Here is a 24,362-nt window from a genome sequence, read left to right on the forward strand (position 1 = left end):
TCTCCCTGGGTGACAAAGTTAAGTCCTTCACTGCCTACTTCCTTATGCAGAGCCTGGGGATTATTATTAGGTGGTTTTCTCCTGGGCGTGACCGTATTTATTTGTGAGGAGGCGCTTTTATTCATGTCCTGCCTCTCTGGTGAATTAAATAGAGGGTTTGTCAGCTCCCCACTAAGAGTCAGGCTATTCGTTTGGGGAGAGTCCGTGACCAGGTCCGCTTTTGCTCTTATTATTGGAACAATTCCAGACCAGACAAAACCTTGGGACCCCATTATGGCTTCGCTTGTTTGAACCTGCGCCCCCTCCAGTATCTCTGCATCAGAGAGTTCTGCCAAATTTGTCTGTGGTAGAGATTCGTTTTTTAAAAAAAATAAAGGTAGCGAACCTACCGAGGGGTGAGTCATTGACCTATTTGGAATTATTTTCCTAAATATTCTCGTTGTTTTAACGTCCCTTTTTCCCGATTTTGGCAGAATACTTTTTTGATGTTGTTCTTTACTACTCTGCAATTTTCCCTGTTTCACTGTCTTTTTAGGGTTTTTCGTTATTTTTAGTTATTTATTTATGACACCCATTTGAGTTTTATTCACTGGTTTCCAACATTTTTCGTCCAGACCAGTTGAGTTCATTGGGTTGCCAGCCTCAGTCATTGAATCATTTTCATTCTCATCGTTTTGATTCGCGGAGTCCGGGCTGCCCCTTATCCTTATTACAACCATGTCCTCTGTTATTCTATCATCAGCAAGGAGATCACATGGGATGAGGGACACACAACTGTGGGTGTTGTTTGATTATTCACCCCACCATTAACTAGCCATGTTCATGCTTATCCCCATTGCCAGTTCCACCCAATACCTACCCCTCAGAACACATCCTGCTTGGATCTCTATGAGGTCTCTCTATCAAGCAGTAACATCAAACTTTGGCCACCCAGCGTTATTTGTAAGCATCCTGCTGAAAGTTAATGGCTTAAATGCTGCTGTAAATTCGCAACTGGTGAATATATATAATAATAATAATATAATATATATATAAATATATATCTGTTCCTTGCAATTAAGTCCTGTTAAAAACAAGCATTGATAAAGCCAACAGCTTTGGCTTGTGTACAGGTTTTGGCACTGCGATCATATGACCAGGTAATCGCATTATATTCCACCTGTTTCCATGTTATGGCTAGGTAGCACCATTATGGCAGTGCCTGGCAAATGCCAATCTCACTCCTAGACAGAAGTCAAACTTTTGGCTTTGCTAATGCTTGTATTAAAAGACTTAATTTTATTTTTATTTAAGTATTTTGTATTTATAATGCACCTATAAACAATGTGTTTCGAGGCTCAACAAGACAAGAGGGTGGGAAAAAAAACCAAAATGATCCTACTAGGCCTTGTGAAATTCGCAACATGCAAGTGCAGTAAGAGAAGTGCAGGGGAAAAAGGAGGGTGGCAAGTGTCGGTCAAGGAGGAAGGGCCTGTGAGAAAAAGCGACTGCAAGGGGAGGTCAGGTGGACAGGGCCAGAGCAAAGCAGAGAGTGCAGGGGAAGGAAGTTCCACGAGCTAAGTGCATGGTAAGAGGATGGTTGGGCTACAAGGGTGCAGGCACAGCCAGGCAACTCGGGGGGAGGGGCGCAGACGGGCAAGTGCAGGTTGAGTGCAGCGGGAGGTCCAGGGAGACCAAGTGCAGCGGTAGACTTTAATGGGGGTGCCTGGTGCCCTGAAGTCTCTGAAGGAAGCAGGCAGCCAGTCAAGAAGCAGACAGGGAAATTAGAAGAGGAGGGGAACAGGAAAGGAAGAAGAGAAAAGGAAGTTCTTGAGAAGCTTTCGGAACTTAAGGAGATCCGGCTCAAGTCTGAGAGGGGCAGCAAGGCCATTCAAGAGGGAAGATTCTGCAGAAGAGCGAGATCTAACCCCCACTCCATACTTGGAAAAACGTCTGATTTGCAGAGAGTTAGAGCTAGACGACTGAAGGGTTTCTGGCAGGGAGGTATTTAGGAAGAGAGAGTTGGATGTAGAGCGGTCTCTGACCCCAGAAGGCCTTGTGGATGAAGCAGAGGGTCTTCAACTTGATCCTTGCAGAAACCGGGAGCCAGTGGAGAGATTTTAGGGATGGAGAGATGCGGTCCCTGTTCTTGAGGCTAAGGCAAGGATAAGTCTCTCAGTCCTATTCTGGATTCATTGAAGGGGGCAAAGGGAGGAGTTAGGAAGATTAAGGAAGAGGCTGTTGAAGTAGTCCAGCCTGGAAAGGACCAGAGCTCTGGAGACATTGAGTTTCTGGGGGAAGGTGAGGAAAGGGAGAATGCCTCTGAGGAGGTGCAGTTTCATGTCACAATTAAATAGCAAGAAGACTCAAACCAGAGGCAAAGATACGAGTTTTGGAGGTGAATGCATAACTTAATATATTTTTATGAAAACCAAAATGTACATGGGTATAAGTGATTAGAATGTGATGCTTTGTAATGTAATAATTCGTTTTATGTGCAAGCTGGAAATCTGAAATATACCATATTCTACTAGAGCCCATGCAGTCTCTTTGTCTAGGCTCCTCTGTCTCTTACTGTGCGGATCTCATATTGTACAACGCGTTGCCTGTTTTCTCTGCCTTTTATATTGGTCTGAAAGAGGCACAGTGCAGCTTTTCTTCTTTTTATATATTCCATGGTGTACAAGTATATAATTCAGCCTGTTTTACTATGGTTGTCTCTCACTGTGCCATTCTGACGGCCTCCATTGTCGACATCATGAACGCATGGTGAAGTCTACGGAATTCTATCACTTAGTGTCAATTGGGTTAGTTTTGGTGTTTTAATAAAAGCAATCATTTATTCATAGTGAGGTCTGTTTTCTCTTTCTTTGACATATGTCTCTCTCCTGACTAGATCTCGCATATGTACTATGCAGTCTGTTCCTCTGCTTACTTCACCCTCTTATATAACCATATAGGCAGAGCACACCCTGTTGCCTTTGTGTATGGCGTTCTATCTGTTCCATATACCAGTCTCCTGTAATAAGTGTTATCTGTTTTTTTTTGTCTATGGCATTCTGTCAGTCTCATATAGAAATCCAATATAGGCATGGTGACATCTTTATGACTTGTTTGTCTCTAATGTAGAACATGTATGCAGTCTTCACAGTCCGTTTTCTGTCTCTGTCATTCTGTTTGCTTTTTATGCAGGTCTCATATCGGCACGGTGCTGTATGTCCTCATTATACTTGTCATTATGTCTGTTCCTTACCTAGGACTAGCATACATTGCTACCCCTTGTCTCATGGTTGTCCCTCAATATGGTATTCTGACACCCTCCATTGTAGATACTATGTGTACATGGCGCCATCTGTTCTTTATGTCTACGGAATTCTGTCTCTTAGAGTCAATTTGGTCAGTTTTGGAGCTATACTAAGTGTACTCACTCACTCACTCACTCACTCACTCACTCACTCACTCACTCACTCACTCACTCACTCACTCCAGAGTCTGTTTTCTGAATAGATGTAATATACACTTGGTGCCCTCTTTATGTCTACAACATTCTGTCTGTTGCTTAAAATGATCTCCTGCAATCCTAGGGCTATCTTTTTTCTATGTCTGTGGCCTTCTGAGAGTTGCTCGCATAGTCATAATATAGGCATGATTCAATCTTTATGTCTATGAGATTATGTTTGCCTCTGATGTAGAACTTGTACATGGTCTTCGGGGTCTGTTTCTCTGTATATGGCATCTTGTTAGTCTCATATAGGCATTGTACAATATGTTCGGTTTCTGTGTAGCATTCTGCCAGTCTCTTATATAGATGTCCCACAGGCAGAGTGTATCCCTTTCTCTTTGTGTATGGCATTCTGATTGTGTCTTATCTGAGCTAAGCGCAGTGCAGTCTGTACTTTCTGCCTATGGTACTGTCTATTTCATATATCAATCTCATGTAGGCTGGTGCAGTTTTTTCTCTTCCTGTATACAATTCTGTCGCTCAACCTCCAGCAGAGAGTTTGTGTTTTTCTGGTTCAGCCAGTCCACTTCATTCACAAGTATGCCATGGGCTTACCTGTGTAGGCTCCCAATCAAGAACCCCATCCCCTTGAACGTTTCAGACAACCGACTAACTCTTCCATTGTTTGGCTTTATTTTTCTAGTACACAGGCACGTGGTATGCCATGGCCAAGAAGGATCCCGAGGGGCTGTTCCTTCTGGATAACATTGTCGCCAAGTTCACAGTGGACGATTATGGGAGAATGCTCGCCACAGCCAAGGGGCGTGTCGTCATATTTGGGTGAGTGGAACATCTTTCTTTTTAGCTTTGATGGAAGATAACTGAGGAAGGGGGTGAGCCAGTGCTTGATTGAGGGACTGGATGGGTTACTCTGAGCATTAATAAAAAAAATGCATTTAAGTAGCACGTTCAACCAACTGATCAAACTCTTAGCGCTGATAATAATTTGGATTCATTTGAAACAGGTCTGTGAATGTTCAATGTACTCACTGCGCGTTAGGTTCCACAGCAGAGGGCTCTATTGTGTAGTAGGTGACTGCCAAACAAGTTAGTGTTCAGGAACAGGGGGGCTTCAAACAAAGATGAACGACCCCTAGCACACAATAGAGACAGGGGTAAGGGTTCTTGCAGGGGGGCAAGAAGTGTAGCCTCACCTGGGTCTTCCTGTGAGAGAGCGTGGTCTGGTCCCCTTACCCAGTTCCCAGTGCATACCCATCACAGAAGGGAGCTTGGAATGCATCCATTAAAGGCAATTGGAGCCTCCATTCTAAGCTTGCTGATTGGCCAGAGATGTGGCAACAGTGAGAAGAACAAAGGAGACACATTGAACGCAGGCTTCCACTGGTTGCTAGAGTCTGGATTCCACTCTTTCTGGTTGTTTAAAGGGAAGAAAGAATGCTCTCTGATATAGAAAAATCACACCACCCCAAGCGGCTTGCACCAACCAGCTTTGTGAGGAACTTAATGCCGAGCCCCGGCATCATTGCCAGATGGCAAAGCCGGTAATGGGTGGGGGGTTGATTATTGGCATTAGCACCCGAGTTTATAAGCTGGAGTGCTGACAGTGATGTATTTGTATCAAATAACGGTTTGGGGCAAACGCGCGACCCGTTGTTTCATGCAATGCTCACATAATATGACCACCCTAGAAATGGCGTAGTGAAGTCACAAACTGACAGGGACGTGGGCGGTAGGGAGGGCAGGAGGGAGAGGAAGGGAAGATGGCAGACGGATGTGAGCAGGGCACAGCCTGCTCTGAACCCCGGCTTAGATCGGTAGATTCAGCAGCATGGGCTTGCAACAATCAAATTGGCTGCCACACCTGCCCAGGGTGCTGATCATTATTCATTCACTCATAATTGTAGATTGACCTCTTTGCTTTTTTCTGTGCTCTTTCACGCCTGTAGAGGTTTTCAGTTATGCGCTGACATGGTTGGGATATTCACGGACACTGATGATCCTGCCAAGTTCGTAATGCAATACCGTGGACTCCTGGCCTACCTCGAGAATGGACGTAAGTGTGACATCTATCCATAACTGTCGATAGCCTGCAATGGCCGTGTTTGTCTGTTGTTTCCGTCAATAACTGCAGTAACATCTCATGCCGTTTTGAACAGTATATGTGTTCTTTCTAAGCTTGCAACCAATACCCATTCAGATCTATTGGGCATGGGCTTTTGCGCTTGAATGGATCACTACTTCTCTTCTCATTGCTGATTCATTTATTTTTACTTTGATGTAAATTGCTTTATATGTGGTATTCAAACTTCTTCAATAGAAGAGAGATTGAAAATAACAGCAATAAATTATGAGAGAGTAGGAGAACATGGAGGATTTGTGATAACATGGCAATTTACATTTCTAGATGTGGATTAGAGCAGGTCCACCCTCATACCCTCTGACAAATATTAAATGAAGAACAGGTTATCACATTGTGGTTTCATTGTCAATATTCAAATCGAACAAGGTGTGCCCCCATACCTTTCGATGAGTAACATAGAGTAACAGGTGTTTGTGTTCCACCATATTGCCCACATGCAGATCGAAGAAAGTGTGTACACATAGAGAAATACCAGGTAATCATATATATATATATATATATATTTTTTTTTTTATTAGTGTATTTTGGTTAAAATAAACCTTTACACCACAATTGATTAAAAAAACATTCAGCAAAATATCACAAATAACAATTACATGATTCCATTATTTCACCAAGTGGTAAAAGGTTTCGGACTAAAGTATCACAAAACAAACACAAAACAACAAAAAAGCATTATTCCACATTTCAACAGATAAGGAGAGTTAAAAGAACAAACATGAATGCAGCCTGGAGCAACCAGGCGTCAATTAGTTATCAGTCATCACTGGAAAAACCCATCACACCACATTGGCCAGACGTTTTCCAGCCTCCTTCCATACATAGTATCCAGCCCCCGTAACAACAAGAGAGTTGGCCCTGTATAACAAGCACACACATTGATCACCCTGGATATTTTCAAGATTCGTTACAAAGTTTGAGTAAGCCCTACTGTATGTTTGCTCAAGAGTACCACATTGGGCCAAGATGTGTCGACTGGATTCAATGTAGTTTGATCACAGTCTACAACGTCGCTGTTCTTGAACAACTCCAGACCAACTTCCAATGTATTCATACATTTATAAGATACTCAAACGCACGTGTAGCACGAATTCTCTCATTTTACAGGATCAGGGTTTAGTTAGGTATGGACCATCGATTTTAAAGGCCTGCTGGGTAAATTCTGAGAACCGCCTTTTCTGGGCTAGTTTGTTTAGGGAGCTGCTTCGATCCCAATCCCAGGTTTTCCGCTTTAGTAAATTCAGATAGTCAGGCGTATCTGTTAACAGTGGGAGCTGGAAGCCTATCTCCTCACAATGGGCCTCCACCATCTTCCTCAGGGAAGCCAAGAAAGGGTTTACGGAGGCAGCCCCCAAGCCACGTGCTACCAAACTCAGGAGCCTACGATCATCCAAGGGGCACAGTCTCAAGGTGCAGTAGAGTTTACAATGCTTAAGAAGCCACTGCGCCCGTAGGGACTGGACCCCCAACTCCAGTATCAATGCTTTTACTGGCGTGGTCTTAGAGACATTCAGAATATACCTAAGTAACTTCCCCTCTAAAGCCTCCAACCAGGCCACTTGGGCCACAGCCAAGAGATCCAGACCAAACGTCAATGCAGGGATAATACTGGTCTGGTAAATCCTGATCAGACCCTCAATGTTGTCCCCACCTGTACTGGTCACAAAGCAACATTTCTTAAGAGTGCGACAGGAAACAACCTCACCATAAAATCACTTGGTTGGATTAGAGCTGGTGGGGAAGCCAGGTATGTAAATCCATCCACTACCGCTAGCTTGGTACCATTCAGCGTCCACACATACGGGGGGCGCTGTTTTGACCTTCTGCCTAGCACCATAACCTTTGTCTTAGATGGATTTATTAACAGGTTATTCGCGCTGGCATATTCCCCTAATGCATTTATGGCCCGCTGGAGCCCAATTTGCATGCGTTCCATGGGGATGGTATCATCCGCATACATTAGCCAGGGTATGGCCATGCCCCCAAGTTTGGGTGGAAACGTCCTGGTACCCTGCATAGTGGGATCTAGATCAGACATATAAAGATTATAGAGTAGTGGGACTAAGGCACATCCCTGTTTCAATCCGATGTTGGTTTTAATAGTACCCGACAGGGCCCCTTCTGCGATAAGCGAATAGAAACCATGGTCTCACTGTACAGTTCCTTGATGAAATAAAGGAGGACTGGGTGCAGGCCTCATTGTAAACGTTTTTGCCTGTCCCGGCAATCAGTGTCGAACGCCCTGGAATAGTCCACAAAACACATAAAAATCTCCTGCTTGGAAGCTATCATGTCTGCCAGTAGGAGCTTCACAGTACAGTTGTTGTGGTGGGTGCTGTGGCCCCTACAAACCCCTGTTTGGCAGCGATGCAGATGGCCGAATGCCTCTGCCCAGGCATTAAGTTGCTTTAATAGTAGAGTAGAGAAGATCTTGGCACAACAATCCAACATGGCGAGGAGTCTATAGTTGGAGGGGGTCCCCGGGTCACCCTTCTTAAACACTGCAGTGTGCTATCAGGATGTACTCCCTCCAGCCATTCGGAATGACTCCCGAAGCCAAGATTCTATGGAACCATGGGGCCAGGATCGCAGCCCATGCGGGCGGGTTAGCCTTAAATACTGTGTTCGGAATGGAGTCCGGGCCGACCGGCTAGGACGATTTCAGATTCTTAATAACTACCTCAATGTCATCAGCCTCAAAAGAACCCAGTATGCGCCAATTGGCAGGCAGTACCCCAGTCCCTGAGGGAGCGATCGACGGATCATAGAACATAGACCCCATATAGGCCAACCAGGTTACCTCAGGGATGGGATTTAATTCTTTTGGGAATTGTCCTGCCAAAAAAGCCCTGAAGAATTACTAGAATTTGGTACTATATCTTTGGTGTGCAGTAGATCAAATATATTAACCAACCTTGTGCTTTGCAGTGACCCCCTGTGTTGGCGGATCAAGTTTTTATAAGTTGTAGACAGTGCTCTAAGTTTATTTTCATGAACTAAAGGATCAAGGTCAACACATTTTTTAGTGGCTGCCACTGCTGCACAATAGGATCTTTTCCTCTGTTATATTGCAACATCGAGGTCTGCTGGCCCCCTACTCCGGTGTGTTTTAGGTGTTTAAAGAAGTGGCACAAGGTAGCCTGCAGGTTCCCCCCAGATACCAAACCATTCGAAATTAGGTGGCCCTCTGATTCAAGAAACGGGTTCATTTTAGCAATCCCCCTCTCAGACCGCGCAGACGATTGCCAGCATTATTGACCAGCCCTCCAGGACAGGCAGGGCAACACTCCCTTCTAGCATTCACGGGGTGGCCAGTCCCAGTCAAACAACAGGTGGTTACCCAGATTCGCCTGGACCATCTTTATCGGACTCAATGCATCCCATATTTCCTGGCATACAAAGTCATAATCAATGCAAGATAGGGATTTGCCGTTAGACCTAGTGCACCCAATCACCTGGTCCCCAAGCAGCTTAGTATTGAGACATATCAAATTATGGAGGTCCAGTTGTTCAAACCAGCCCTTCAGGGTGGCGTGTACGCTAACAACAACTGACACTGGTGGACAATCTGGTTTGTGGCCAAGTGATCCCCTCCCTGCTGAGGTAAGCATATGTTCATTAAAATCCCATGCAATAAGAGACCCCACGAGGATAACAGGGAATACCACAGAGTAAGTAGTTCCATCGCTCTTGCACAAACAGCCACCAGCTTCAACGCCCCCGGAGGTATGTAAAAATTTATAATGAAGATAGGTTCGGGGAAGAACTCAGGTTAATTTAATACGGCCACCAGGACCTCCACATCATTGCTGCTCATGTAGAAAGAGGCTAGGTTTCGATTACATTTAGCACCAATAGCCAGCCCACCCCTGGGTCACCCCCTCATACTTTTCTTAGTAGGCAGGCAAGTCACATTATAGCCATCTGTTTGGAAGTTCTCAAGATACCAAGGCTCCTGTAAAAGAAATAAATCAGAGAAAGACAACAATTTTAGGTCTTTTGAGTTTGCAAAATAGAACTAAATCCTCTCGAATTCCAGGAAGCCCACTTTAGTGGCTGCAATCCTTTGCTGATCACGGGTGGGCAGTCGCCAAGTCCCCAGGGGTCTCTGCGCACCAAGAAACCCTAGGCCCACAGCCCCTTGTTTCGTCTCTCATCTCAACTCGGGCATCAGGGTAGGTGCCATACCTGGGCCAGACCAAAGGGGACTGCACGGTAGGACCCCTTACGTCAGATGCCCATTTTATACAGATCCGAATAGTGAAGGCTCATCAAGGCAGAGATCGCAGGGGTAGTACATTCTAACACAGCCCAGTTAGTCACACTGTTGGCCTTTGATAACACAATCCTATTGATGTCCCTGCTGCTGATGTTACTGAGTGAAGGGACACCATGGAAAAGGTTCAAAAGAAAGCTCCGGTTCATAAAGGGACTAGATTTTAGATGGGTTAGTTCCTCCAGTTTTACACCACTGTCATAGAGAGGGATGGCAACCTGGCGCCCCACCACCCCCTGCTCTGGACCTTGTGCACCACAATCTCCTGCCCGCGGCGATGATCTGAGGTCCTGTCGCTTGACGTGACTACAGGCCTTCCACATTGCATTGGGGCCCGAGTGCAAAGCCTCCTCTCCATCTTCCTATCCCAAAGCTGGAGAGAGTAAAACAGACTGGTCCTCGTTGATCATATACAGCCAGCCCAGCCGCTGGGACTGGCTCGTCAGATCGATGATTGGGCTGGAGGAATCAGGCTGAGTGGGACATATCTGGGCGTCCGTTGGAAACAAAGTATTGTTGCATGCAGCGGCCGGGTTTACCTTGGGTGCCAATACCGGTACTATGTGTTCTGAGGAAACATTTGCCAGAGGTGAATGTATGTGAGCAGTTAGTAAAGCCTTAATGGCAACTTGGTCCTTGGCCATTGCAGTGCATAGTTGTATTAGGACATCTAAGGTGTCACTTAAAGTTACAATGTCAGTCAAGATGTGCCTCCCCTGACTGATTGAGCACCTAGGTTAAGTTTGGCCCTTGGATAGAGCCCTTCGCTGGGGACCAGACTCCGTGTCACAAGTGCTGTCGCTGTCATCAGTGAAGCTGCTAGAGGTAGAAGATGTAGACAGCAGCCTCTGCAGGTCCGGCGTGGCAGACATCTGGGTGCCAATGATATTATTATAGGCGGCAGGTGGACTAGAAGTCTCTTTGCTGTTAATGGCCACTCCAAGTGAGTTCCGATGTAATTTCATAACCATCTTCAATAACGAGTAACCGCTTGTACAGGCAGTTCTGACCCTGGCCCAAATTCCTCGACTGGCGGCACAAATTTGGTTTGTGGGCCGGATGGTGAAGAGATGGACGAGGGAGGAACCGGCATTGTTATCTCGCCAGATGACTTCTGTTCCTCTATAGTTACTCTTGTGCAATGGGCCGCCTGGGTGAGGGCGGGGGAAATAGAGGAGCTGACCGCCTTAACGGGCCATAAATTGGTCCCCCGTTGACCAAAGTAGCCGGTAATCAGGTTGGCAGAACAAATGTCAACCGGGCCTCAGAAAACCTTGGCGAGTTTGAGGAAGCAGCTCGAGACCCAGGTGGACCCGGCGGGGCCAGTTTCCCCGCCCTCAAGCTTCTCAGGCCAGATTTCCTTCCCCTGGCAGCCTTAAACACCTTCATAGTAACCAGGAGTGGCCGGAACACCAATGTATGGAGCTGCAAATCAAGATGTTACCGTGAGTGGGCGCATAGGAGCTCGTCGGGTCTTCAGCAACCAGGAGAACCTGAGGGGCATGGTTCGCAGACCCCATTACTTCCAGCGAACCATAGCAAACCACTCTTGCCTCCACTCTCTGCACTGTGAGAGGAATTATGTGCTGTACAGAGAGATGCAGGGTTAGGTCTCCGCCTACAGACAGAAAGGATTGTAGAAAGACTGGTAGGTCAGTTCAGTGCACCACCACAGCAAACCACTCTTGCCTCCACTCTCTGCGCCGCGCTCCATGCTGTGAGAGGAAATATGTGTTGTTCAGAGTGATGAAGGATTACGGCTCCGCCTCAAGGCAGAAAGGACTGTAGAAAGACTGGTAGGTCAGTTCAGTGCACCACCACAGCAAACCACTCTTGCCTCCACTCTCTGCACTGCGTGCTGTGAGAGGAATTATGTACTGTTCAGAATGATGCAGGGTTAGGACTCCGCCGCCAGGCATGAAAGGACTGTAGAAAGACTGGTAGGTCAGTTCAGCACACCATCACAGCAAACCACTCTTGCCTCCACTCTCCATCGGTAATCATATTATAGTGCCTCCTCCGGTAATCATTATAGTGTCATGGACAATTTGCTGTATGAACAATGTGTGTCCTCAGACCTTCTAATGAGTAACATAGAGAGAACCCGTAAATGGCCTCATTGTCAATACACAGATCAAAGAAGTGATGTCCTTAAATCTTCTGATCAGGTGTTAACGTGGTACACTTCAACCCCTAACTTGGAGGGTTTTAAGGTACCTCTGCAAAAATAAAACTCACAACACCAGGAAGAAGGCAAGAAACACAGCTTCATTGAGTTGCAGGACTCAGGACCAGGGATTGCAGCATTCAGTGAATATCTCTGCCCCACCAGGAACAATGCTGTCTTATATACAAGGAGCGTGGAGCCCCTCTTCTGAGAATGAACATATCCTGTTCTATGGAATTTGTTCCACTCAGGATGGTCTTCAACCACGTTTTAGCTTCTTAGTAGAGGGACTCCCACACTTTGTGAACATTTGTAAAATGGGGATTTCACCCCAAGTCACCCAAGGTAATCCAGACGTGGACCCCTTGCTCACTGTGCCTTAGAGAGGCTCAGCTTCACCTCACTAATGAGGCCTATCTGGGGTTTCTGATGGTAGTCTTGTTCACAGGAGAATTGCCTAGCATTTCGGTGCTGCACTGCCCTTTTGGGTGGGACCATACTGATATGCAAATGGATATTTCTTCTCTGTGAAGGGTGCAGTGAGCTAAACAATGGTAGTAGACCTTTATGAGTGGAAGACATACCATAGAACAGGTTATTTGAACCATGTTCATTCTGAGTAGAGGGGCTCCCACACACTTGTGAAAATCAGACATAGTGGTCGGCTACAGCCAGCCGTCAGTTTCTCTTAAAAATAGGCAATATACGTCTTTGTGCAGTGTCATTTTTGGAGTTGACTTCCAGGGCCTCCTTCTTCTACATTAGCTTAGAAACATATTAACAGCTTTGTAGATGTACTTTTATTTCCATCCTGGTACAATCCATTTTGAGACCAGACTTTTGTGATCAAAAGAGCACTGTTCCTCCCTGCATATGTGTGACTTGCCTGAGATGGACTATTAGACTTCCACATTTCAGGTCAAAGGTTTGTTTTCAAGCCTTTTTAAACACACCATAATTTTGCTGGTGTTCGTAAAATATGCCCCAACACTCCAACTACAAGACTGACCATACTACACCGATGATCCCTAATAAGGGTGAAACCATGTATGTAGTTGTCTCCAGTCTTGAGAAATGTCTGTCTTGGGTTGATTAAGCTATGTATAAAGTAGCACTTCCCAGTAAGTCAATGGCATTTTTCTGGTGCCAAAGGCTAGCTTTTGAGCAAATTTGCATACCCACAATGCCATGCTGATGTGGCTCTGAACTGGAGGTGAACTTCCAGCGATGGTTACTAGGTAGCATTGTGGAATGTGTTACTTGGCTCAAATGGAATATTACACTTTCACATTTCAGGTAGAAGGTTTTTTTCTGAAGCCATTTTAAACCCACCATAATTTAGCTAGTGTTTGTAATACATGCCCCAACCACAAGACTGTCAGACTAAACTACATGGATGATCCCTAATAAGGGTGAAACCAGGTATGTTGTTGTCTGCAGTCTTGGGAAACATCTGTCTTGGGGTAATTCATCTATATATTAAGTAGCACTGCCCTGTAACACAAAGGCAGTTTTTTGGAGAAAACAGCTTACTTTTAAAGCTAATTTGCATACCCATAATGCCTTGGGGATGTGGCTCTGAACTAGAGGTATACTTCCAACGATGGTTACTAGGTGTCTTTGTGGAATGTTTGACTTGGCTCAAATGGAATTTTACACTTTCACATTTCAGGTGGAAAGTTTTTTTTCAAGCCTTTTTAAACCGACCATAATTGCAGGTGTGTGTGTGTGTGTATTCAACCCCTGCTGGTGCCTCCACTGTGAGCCAGCAACTGGTGTTGCACTAAGGAGAATCCAATTGGAAATCTCATCTGATCCACAACCACAAACCAGAGTTAAATGTTGATCTAAAAGTGGATGGAGCTTTACTAGTTTCATGTAAAAGAGACACACATGAAATTCTATACATTTAAAAACCTATTTCTTTCTCAAGTTCCAGAATTCGCAGACTGTTATTTAAAAAATAAACTGTTACAGAATGGTTCCTTTTTAAAATGCAAATTAGGATCTTACTTATGCCAATAGTCTCTATATGTGGCTACATCAGAGATGCGCTCACCGCAGCAGCACCTGCGCATTGTGTACTCAGTGCACAGGCGCAGGCCGGCTACAGACCCTTGCACACTGCTTCACTGGGCAGAAGACCAAGAAGCACATACAGCAGTAGCAGAGCAAGCAAGGACTAGTGGGAACCTCAACTCATTCCTCTACACATATCCAGTGTTATCCTAACATGCACCTTCTCCCTTTTCCTGCCACTGGATCATGTGCCCCAGCTCTTGCATCTCTCTCTCCCATCCTTTGCAATATGCTTCCATCCAGGCTCTATTTCTTGGGTCTGTGAAATAGTCTCTTTGTAGCTTTATTACAGCAACAGCATGTATGCTGATTCTCTGAAGAAGAATTCGTGACATGCAATTAATTTTTTATTTTATTTTATTGCTTACATTAGTTTAATACAAAAACGTTTAGCAAAGTAAAATCCGTCCTCAAGGGATCATATATCTCATCAAAGAGTCATGTATTGTCATCTAGTCCTCATTGCTACCTGAGTCACTCCTGTGTCCCAAGCATTTTTCCAAACATGTTACTGCTGCAATGGTCAGTGCATTCTTTTCACCTCTCAGCAATATTGCCCACCAAACTTCTGCCGAGAGGGAAGGGGCACTTTCCACTATTTTTGCAAAATGGTATGTTCTTAATTCAGTTAGGGCTGGGCATCGGGTGCACAGGTGGAAGAGATTTTCCAAAAGTCCCAGTCTCCTGCAAAACCTGCACAGTGCAGTTTCTGAACTCCGGCCCTCCCTGGCCACAATAATCTCCATTAAAGAGTGCAGGTTGAATATGATGCTCATGAACGGAGTCCTGAAGTAGCGGTCTGGAAATGTCTTTAAGTAACCCAGTGGTCTTACTTCATTTGCTAAGTGGCGAACAGTTTGAATTTGCGTGCTTCCTTACAGGTCACAATCCAGTCTCTTTCCCATAGCTTTTTGTTAACTTTGCATGGGTAGGCCAGCATTTCTTCGATGTGTTGTCCCCAGTTCCTCTAGGAGAGATCTACAAGTCTGGTCCCACGAGGTCCCCAGCGTGCTGGTCCTAGACTCTACCTCAGCTTTTATTAGTGCAAACATCATTGGAGGGCAGACCGTTGAGTATATTGCACAAAGGGTCACGGCTTTTTCCACCGCTCCCTTCAGAGAGGTTAGCCCTAGCTTCCTTCTGATGATCTGAATTGGAATGAATTTGGGGAGGCCAAGCACTCTCTTCCAGAAGCGGCCTTCTAATAACACCCATTGCTTTTTTGGGATGGCTATCAGGGCATCAGCACCGTATACCACCACAGGAACTGCTTTGGCTCTGTAGAAGTCTATTAATGGCTGCAGCGAAAAGCTACAAAATCTGCATTTCAAGATTACAGCTTGATTCGACAAGGCACTCATTTTCTGTTTCAACGATTGAACAGTTTTTGTTTGCGTAACATTTTTGCAGATCTGGACTCCCAGGTATTTGAAGGAGTCAACCTCCTCGATTATCTTAGACCCCAATTGCCAAGTGAATGGCTGGTTCCGTTTCCCTCGGCTCTTTTGCAGGACAAGGATCTTTGTCTTTCCTGAGTTCACCTGTAAATTGTTTCTGACAGTATATTCCTCCAATCGATTTAGTTGTCTCTGCAGGCCTATAGGGGTAGTATCAGAAAGGGTCAAGTCATCCGCATACAGTAGTCGACTGACTTTTGCTCCACCAATATTTGGTGGAAAACACCTCACACCGCCCATGGATGCTGCCAAATCTGAGACGTAAAGATTAAAAAGGGTCAGTGCTAATAGGCAACCTTGTTTGACACCTCAGCCTAGCGAAATCTTATCACTCAGGAGGACGGTAACATTCAGTCGAAATCTACAGGAAGAGTCCACAGACAATGCCTTTAGCTGGTCAACAAGGTCTACAGGGCAGTTCCATGACAGCAGCTTGTTCCAGGGTCGTTTCCTGCTAATTACTCCATAAGCTTTAGATAAGTCGACGAAGGCTATGTAGATCTTCTGGTTCGTTTTCTGGACTCTGTTCATCAGCAGTGAGAGGAGGGAAATCAGTGGAGAGGTTCCCAGGCCCTTTACAAAACCGGACTGGAATGGATCTTGAGGTCCCTCGCTCAGTGACCGTTTGCACATTCTTTGTAGGAGCAATGTGGCATAGAGTTTCCCCACAATGTCCAGTAAAGCGATTGGGCAGTAATTATTTTAGTCGCCCCTATCGCCGCTCTTAAAGATCAGGACCACATTGGCCTCCTTCCATACATTTGGCAAACGTCTTGTTTCCAAAAATGTTTTCAAGATTTTGTCCAATGCGTAGGCCCATTGTTCTGGGTTTTCTTGAACAGTCATGTTAGAGAGGCCAGCTGGGATCGGAGCTCAGGACGATTTAGATCGCTTTATTAGGTTGACCAGATTGGCCTGATCATAGGGGAGGTGCCAAGATGGCAGATCGTAGCTAATCTCCTCCACTGTGTGCCGCTCTGTGATGAAGGCTGAAAACAAGCGAACCTTGACGCTTTCAGCAACTCCATTTATTAGTGGTGAGTTCATGCATGCTCAGTTGAGTTGATGATAGCCCAGGTTTCAGGTATGTTTTTTTGTTCTAGAGCTCTCAAAATCCTCTCAGCACCTCACTGGATCATTTATTTCTTATGGCCCCTAATATAGTTATTGTATTTTTTCTTTAGTCTCTCTTCGTCCTTCCGTACAGATGTTAGTTGAGCATGTTTTAACATAGCCACAGCCTATCTTAAAGCTCTCTTTTTTAGGGCTGCCTCTTTGTTGTTGTCATGGTGATGTCCTGTTCTGGGTCTCAAGCTATGCGAGTTCTGAACCAGGTATGGGGCTAGCAGCAGGACATAATCTGCTGGCAGGTGTTGTAGAGAGAGTTTTCTTGATAAGACGTTTCTTGAGAAAGTCAGACCCAGCTTCTCTACATCCTGCTTAGAAATCTTCAGTCTGCATCTCTTATTTGTGATTTTTACTTGGACAGGTGCAAATTGGCCAGGCCTCGCCTGACCCCCCCGCCCAGCACATTTTAAGCAGGTTATGATCTCTGGTCTTAGTTGGTATTACTATGAAGGAGGTTTTCAAGACGACCAGGTCTCATGATACAAACACAAAATCAATTACAGATGATTGTACTCCCCGCTGCCAAGTTGGATAACATTGATTTCGCTTTTTAAAGTGGCCATTTAAAAGGTGTAGATCCCAGGACTTCATTAGCAAGTTCAATTTTTGACCTCTCTGTATCTGTTGAGAGCATAGCGTTGAGTTCTTTCCTTGCCCCTCGACCTTTCTCATCCCACATAATGAGTTTAGGTCGCCACATACGATGATTGAGGGGTTCTCCTGGCTGTATGCTTCATCAATGGCTTCGGCAATGTTGTCGATCATTTTCTTTATTCCTGTCTTCACAGGGTTCCAATAAATGTTGATTAAGAACACATGTTTACTACATGATGCCAAGCCCTTCTCGTCGCTCTTACTTTTCTTGAAGATGGTTTGCTGAATAAAAGGGCTGCAATCGGTAGACTTTACTACCTCAAAGTTAATTCCCGATTTAGCAAAAGACCCACCGTTGGACGTCATAGGCCAGTTGAAATTTCCGGGTTTAGAAAAGCTGCAAAGCCGTCAAGTGTCGGTTTATTAGTTTAGTCAAATGTGAGAACCCCTGTGTGTTCCAGAAAGCAAGAGGCAGGCTAGTCATTTCCGAAATTACTCTTTTTAGCTATTCAGAGTCTTCCGGCATGAGAGCTGCTGCAAGCCAAGACCAGGAAGTCTCCTCTGGTAGTGCAAATGGTTTTGCTACCTCTGATTCAGTTTCTCTACCCCAGGCAGTATTTCCCAGTCAAGTTATTCTTAAAGGTATATTTGATTTTTTTTACTAGTGACTGCCACCCCTCAGAGTCAAGTTTAGCTAGGACTTTCCCAACCGTTTTGGCAGCTTTTGTAACCCGCTGTTTCCCTTTGTCATATACGCTGTCAGGCTTCCCAGATCCTAGTCTTTTCCATGTTGGTTGGCCAAGCCAAATTAGTTGGAGCTAGGTTAATTTGGTCCTCCTGCGGCGGTTCTCTTACTTTGGTTAGGTCAAACACTAATAGCAACAGACTCATTGCCAAAGCTAGCAGGAGTCTTTTGACCGCAGTTGAGTGGAGATGGAGAGACACCAGGTCCAATGATTTTCGTGCAAGAATTCAATGATTGCAAAGTCACCTGATGTAATTTGTCACAAGGGTGGAATGCAGTGGAAAGGTTTTAGCACATTGTATCTGTTTAAGATGCATCCCTCTCCTTGATCGACCACTCTCTCCAGTCTGAGGCACCGAGTGTAGTCACCACCTTCGAATTTGGCCTCGTTGCAAATCTCCGCAAACTGGGTTGTTCCACCTTTCTTTGAATGTGTTCCAGCCAGTTGTTGGGTGTGTTGTAGTGAGAAGACCAAGTTTATTTGTTGGCTTTTTGATTTAAAAAAATGTGTCGATCTCACTTGTGGGGTATTGAATCCCCTGCCCCTTTTCCTTGCGTAGGCCGAGTGGGCTGCAACATAACACCTGTAAAAGGGCACTTATTATGGTTTCTTGATCCCATTTCCTTGAGCAGTCTACCTAAGTTAAGTTGTATATTCCCAGGGTCATATTTCCTTAGGGCGACCTCTCTTTTTTCCGCCAGGGTTAGGAATTTCCGTGCAGGCGGGGACACTGATCCCGGAACCATGGCAGGAATTAGGCTCCTTCCGGTAGTTTCAAGTTGCTCGACATATACAATGTCATCGTCATCATCTAGAGTGGGTGTTAAGATCTAGTAGAAGCACCCTATCATCCTCGTCAAGACTTTGGGCTCGCTCACTCTCAAGATTTGTTTCAGACGAGAACCTTTCTAGTTCATTTTGTAAGTTAGCGGTCATGGTGTGCTCCGGTTGCGAAAGAGTACATTTTCTCAAACATTTTCTAGGATCTTTGGAGTGTACCATCCTGGGCTGCTTTAATTGTTTGGTCTTCCTGGATGCGAAAGAAAGGGTTTCTTGGTTTTCTCAAAAACCAGGAACGCTTTTAATGTTGTTTTTTTTGTTGGTGATGTATTTGGTTCCATCGTTCTCCCCCGATGTTTCATTGTTTATTTAGATTGACCCAATGAGTCTACCAGTGCTTCCTCACTTACTGTAGAGCCTTTCTTAGTTAGCGGTTTTGGAGTCCATCTGGGGGGTTCTGTATCAATGTTAACACATTCCAGGGGCTCCTGAGATAAGCCGGAATGTGTCATAGTTGGAGCAGCTTTGCCACCGCATGTCCTCCTTTTGCTAGATCTTAATTGGCCTAATTTATCCAAGTCTCTCCACTACCCCACTTGATTTGATGCTGTGACAAAGCCTTCTATATAGGATATTTTAGTGTGGAGTATTGCCAGCAAGGTAGTTTGGTCTTTTAAAGTAGCGTTCAGAGCCTCGTAGAGTTTCATAAAATGTGCCATCGCAATTGTCACTACCGGCATCTGGGTGAACATGTCATTCCCTGACTTTCTTTGTGCGTTCTTACTCTTTATCAGGAATCTCAAAGAGTCCCCCTCTTGATCCTCATGAGGCAGAGACAAGTTCACGGGTGTTTGAGATCCTAGCCTATCAGAGAGCTACTTGATCTTTGTTGGAAAGTGACATTAGTTGGAGAAGCTTTAGATCTTGTTTCAAGCCTGATGTCAAGTAGAGAGTTCCCTTGGTTTGTGGCTTCCACCTTCGATGGGTCCCTCAGGTTTGCTGCCTTAATACCAGGTTTAGCACACTTAGTCAAGTTGATGAACGCCGTGAGTGATTTCATCTTTTCACTCAGAATGTCAATGTCCTGGCGCAGGCCCCAGTTTACAAATGAGGGGTTTGTGCCTCAGAGGGAGGGCGGGTGTCAGGGTCCTCAATCAGGGAAGTTAGTCTGTTGGTTTTAGGTGAGCACAACAAACCTTCAGGTGCTCTTTCCTCCCTCAGTAAGTGGTTTGAGCTTAGTCAAGGTCTCTTTTGGGCAGGCGCTCTTGTTCCCATCTGTGCATTTGTTGGAAAGCACCAGTCAAGGTTGGGGTCCAGGTATCAAAGTCCACCAAGCCTTCCAAGCGTTTGCCATCCATCAGTTCCCTGGCGGTGGTTTCATTAAAAGCTATTATTTCAGAGCAGGCTTGAGTCGAAACTGATGGTACCGCGGTTCTTTGGGTACTACCCCGTTTCCCAATCCCCAGCTCTGTGACATCCTTCCTTCCCACTTCCATTTGGGCTAAACCTGTCTGTTCATGTTGTTCGCTTGTAAACTGATGTTTTTTTTTGCTAAAAGGCACAGCAGAAGGGTCTATTTTTTATGTAAGTCAGAGAAAGAGCCTATCTCTAAGGGGCAGCATCATTTCAAATGCGATACCACAGCTTCTCTGACCATCTGTTTCAGTGCCTCTTCTTGTTCTGGGGGCATAGAGGGCACCTTTAAGCTGGCATCAGATTTTTCTTGATGGGCGATTTTGCCATTTACTTGTATTAAGCTGCTGTCTCCTCTGCGGCCACTAAGTTCTGCGTTTTGTTGAGTCTGGTTTTCGCAAGCCCTACGTCCTCAGTACAGAGTGGAACTTGCGTTTGATCATAGTTTGCTGCGGATATGCATGGTGTTTCCCCCTGTATGCAGATATTTTCAGATCGGCTTTGAAGGCCCGTCGTCGGCCTTGGTTTCTGCGTTGGTCGGCCAGTTGACAGAAATCAACGAGGAGGGTCATCAGGAGGGCCTTCGTTATTCCATGCACACTTGTCAGTTAAAAGAAAAGTCTGCAGGGTGGGCGGAAGCTTCACCCTTCGAAGTCGAGTTAAGACCACACTTGGCGCTACTGAAAGAGCCTCCAGCGCCACCTCCAGATTAACTGCAGTGTCACACACAGTTGCCAGCATCGGAGGGTAAGGGAGAGGTAGGGAGGCCAGCAGCATCAGTAGCACAAAGGAGATTTTGCTAATTTGTTTAATTACCTCCCCTTGATCACAAAAAACATCTTCCTCAGCGTCCACATCCACCTCTATGACCATGTTGTGGATGTCTTGCTGGGGGTGTGCACTTTGGAGACTTCTGGTCTCGTCTGAAGTCTCCTTCGCATTTCCAGCTTCCGTTTCGTCAGTTTTCTCATCTTACATTGCGAGTCCGTCTCCTTCAGGGCCCTCGTCCACATCCACGTCTACTCAGTCACAGCCAACTGACTGTCGAGTTTCTCTGCGGGCATTCACAGCATTTATCGCAGCTCAAGCTCAGTCCACTGGCAGCACTCCTTAGGGAGCTGTGGCAATGACCCAAGAGTTGCAGTAATAGTAGCAGCAAAAGAAAGGGGGGAAGAGGGGCAAGAGCGGGCAGGAGATGTTGGAGCTCACTGTAAAGACCTGCAGGAATACCACACTGTGCAGTGGGCCCACCCACACCTAGCAACGTCGGGCCAACACTAGAACCAATGCTATGGCTGTTTTCTCAAAGCATGTACAGACACGCATCAGTTGAACTCAAGCCATCTGTCAACCCTATATTGACTCATCAGGTCGTATGCCGGGTTTCAGCTCCTCACCCTCTAGTGTACGTTGCAAGATTTTCACTTTGCTTGTCTTGGCGGACTGGACTCCGCAAGCACTTATAGAAAATAGAGGAAAGGACCTAGAGGACATGAGGACGTGTCAAGCTGCACTGTTTCCGTATCAAGCCAAATATTCACAGGACCAAATAGCCGGGCATCAGAAATCCTCCCCATATAATAGAGAATGGGTATCAAAATGTGTTTTGCCAATAGAGCAGTCTGTGGGTGATTCCCCATACACATGGCAGCACATGGCAGCACATCTAAAACAATATAATCCATCAAGGAACATTCCATCAGCAAGAGATGCTTTGCTATATGAAGACATCTCCAGGAGTCAAGTCTACAAAGGTAGACAGTCCTTGCTGATCTGCCCTTAACTATGAAACAACTGACCTGCCACCATAAGGTTGGCAAGATGGATAAGGTTGGATCTGAAATGCTGTGAGGCTCTGCAAACTCTTCCCTTCTTGGAAGCCTTCCTGAATTAATTCAGTGTGAATCGAGCGCATTCATGGTCCCATGCAGAAAACTAAGTAAACTTAAGCCATATGAGACATACCAGAAAGGCACTTTAGGTCTTTGTGAATGTTGTGTCTTTTCGGTGTCTCTGATCCTTCAAACAGAGTCTGGCTTCTGTTTCATAAGGACATCGACCTGTGATTATTCGTCCTCTCTCATACCCCTTTTATCATCTCTCTCCCTTTCCCCATTCGTTCCCTTGGTGCTTTGGCATGGCTCCAACTATTGCTCTGAATGCAATATAATGCCTCTGGTATGAGAAGGCGAGCCTACATTACTATGAGAACTACAAAATGTGGATGGCCTAAAATGAATTCCATCCTTAATTTCAGGGAGCAAACGTGGTACCTTATTAGTAAACATTTTGCTGTAAATCCTGATCATGCCATTTTACAAAATTCAATGTATTTTAAAGTAACCTGCCACCACCATGGGTACACTACGTTTGGCCTTCATATTATCTTGTATCTGTTCATCACAAAAGGAATGGCATGTCAGGGAGTGAAATAAAGGTACTGTTAGCAGCTTTTGTGGTGCCATCACCCAGAATGCAGGAGCTACCGCTGAGAAAAAAGCAGCGAGTACCTAGTGTGCCGCAAATATATCTTGCATGCGAGATGCGAACTACGGTACATAAGCTTTTCTCAATTTGATATATGATGCATTATGCTTGCAATGTCTTCTAGATGTCATATTTCTCACTGGACCTAGGCACAAATGAGGCTAGAGAAAATACTTTCAAAATAACAATTTGTATGACATATCAAAAACAAATGTCAAGAAATGTTTCTTTTATATTGAAAAACAAATGTTGTTTGTTTAAAACATACTTATACATCATAAATCTCTTATCAATCTCAACTCTTCACATAGTTTCACACATACCACAAATCTCTCATCTATTTCAACACAAATGTGAAACATAAATAATCACATGTGAACATAAAACAATCCCATCAATTTCAGTATTGTTCATCTGTATGTAAATGTACATCTGGTGTTCACAGAATAGCTACAATTGCTTTCTATCAGATCTACATATGTTTCAGTCTTATTCGCACCCCACTTGGTCCACTGTTTATCCGACCTTCCTCAGGATCTGGGAGCCACAATTCGGTATCAGGTATTAATATCGCCACATATATGGTCGCCGTAAATAATATCGGAGCGAAAATGTCGTGGTGATATTATTTGGGTGACCATATATGTGGTGATAGGGGAAAAAAAATGTGGGTGTTGCGGGGGTGTCCCCCACATGTTCCATGCAATAATGTCGCCACAAAAAACGACCATTTTTCGGTGATATTTTTGTATGGCGATATTTTTGTGGCGACATTATTACATGGAACCCACAATTCTGGGTTCCCACTATAACAGAAAGACTGATGTCTTCTGGGATATAGCTCTCTAACCAAGACCGTGTCAGGGGTAGTGTCAATGCCGGCAAATGTATCCACCAGGTAACTGCCGTAAATTACCTGGAGGACCTATGGTATTTACAGGTACCCTTCTATTTAACCTATATTTCTCACTGGTACAAGTGCTCAAACAAATTGGAATTGATGTCACAGGTATATTTGGCACTGGTTGGCTTTGGGTGTATAGATTGGTGTCAATCTAACTAGGATCTTCTAGTCTGCAAGGAGGGGGATAAATAGAACCCATCTATATAGATCCCTAGTCATTAGTAAGCCCTTATTTCAGGTGTGTAGGGCTTGTGACGCTCTTTAATGAGAAACCTCTATGGCATAGCTACTAATACTAGTTATGATGTGTTTGTTATATGGGCTTGTCAACAAAGAGGGTTGTGTTTGCTTTGTGTGAAAGGAACTCTAAAGCCAGCCTGGGAAGTTGCATTTGATCAGCGCTTTGGTTCAGCAGAAACCATGCTCCTCCTCCTCCCGACCCCCCAACGACAGTGACCACAGCCATGTTGGGGCCAAGTCCTTCTAACCTTGCATCTTGGACGACTCTAGTACAACTTAATTTGAACCTATTTCCGCTATCTGACCAATCATCCTACGTTTGCCTAACACAGAGCCTCTGGTTTTGGGGACCCCCCCCATGTACTACACAATACCCGATGTTCCTTCTTTAGCTGATGAAACATGCTGCCCTACATTTGCAAAGAGCATTACTTGCAGACACTTATTTTTTGGGTTGATGGATTCTGCTTGATTTTTCTGTTTTCTAGAACAATACCTTTCCTCTCTTA

At 45.0% G+C, this 24,362-nt stretch overlaps 1 protein-coding gene across 2 annotated transcripts in view; it reads left to right on the forward strand.

The window, feature by feature from the left end:
* Positions 1-24,362, forward strand: part of RBP4 (retinol binding protein 4) — a 68,048-nt gene that overhangs the window by 10,758 nt on the left and 32,928 nt on the right. For both annotated transcript variants that reach the window (XM_069611353.1, XM_069611352.1), the window contains exons 3-4: positions 4,125-4,261; positions 5,389-5,495. In XM_069611353.1, coding sequence (XP_069467454.1) covers positions 4,125-4,261; positions 5,389-5,495 — 244 coding nt within the window. The remainder of the gene's footprint in view (positions 1-4,124; positions 4,262-5,388; positions 5,496-24,362) is intronic.

This window comes from Ambystoma mexicanum, chromosome 8, assembly GCF_040938575.1.
Source record: "Ambystoma mexicanum isolate Mex_15411 chromosome 8, UKY_AmexF1_1, whole genome shotgun sequence".
In the NCBI taxonomy this organism is placed as follows: domain Eukaryota; kingdom Metazoa; phylum Chordata; class Amphibia; order Caudata; family Ambystomatidae; genus Ambystoma; species Ambystoma mexicanum.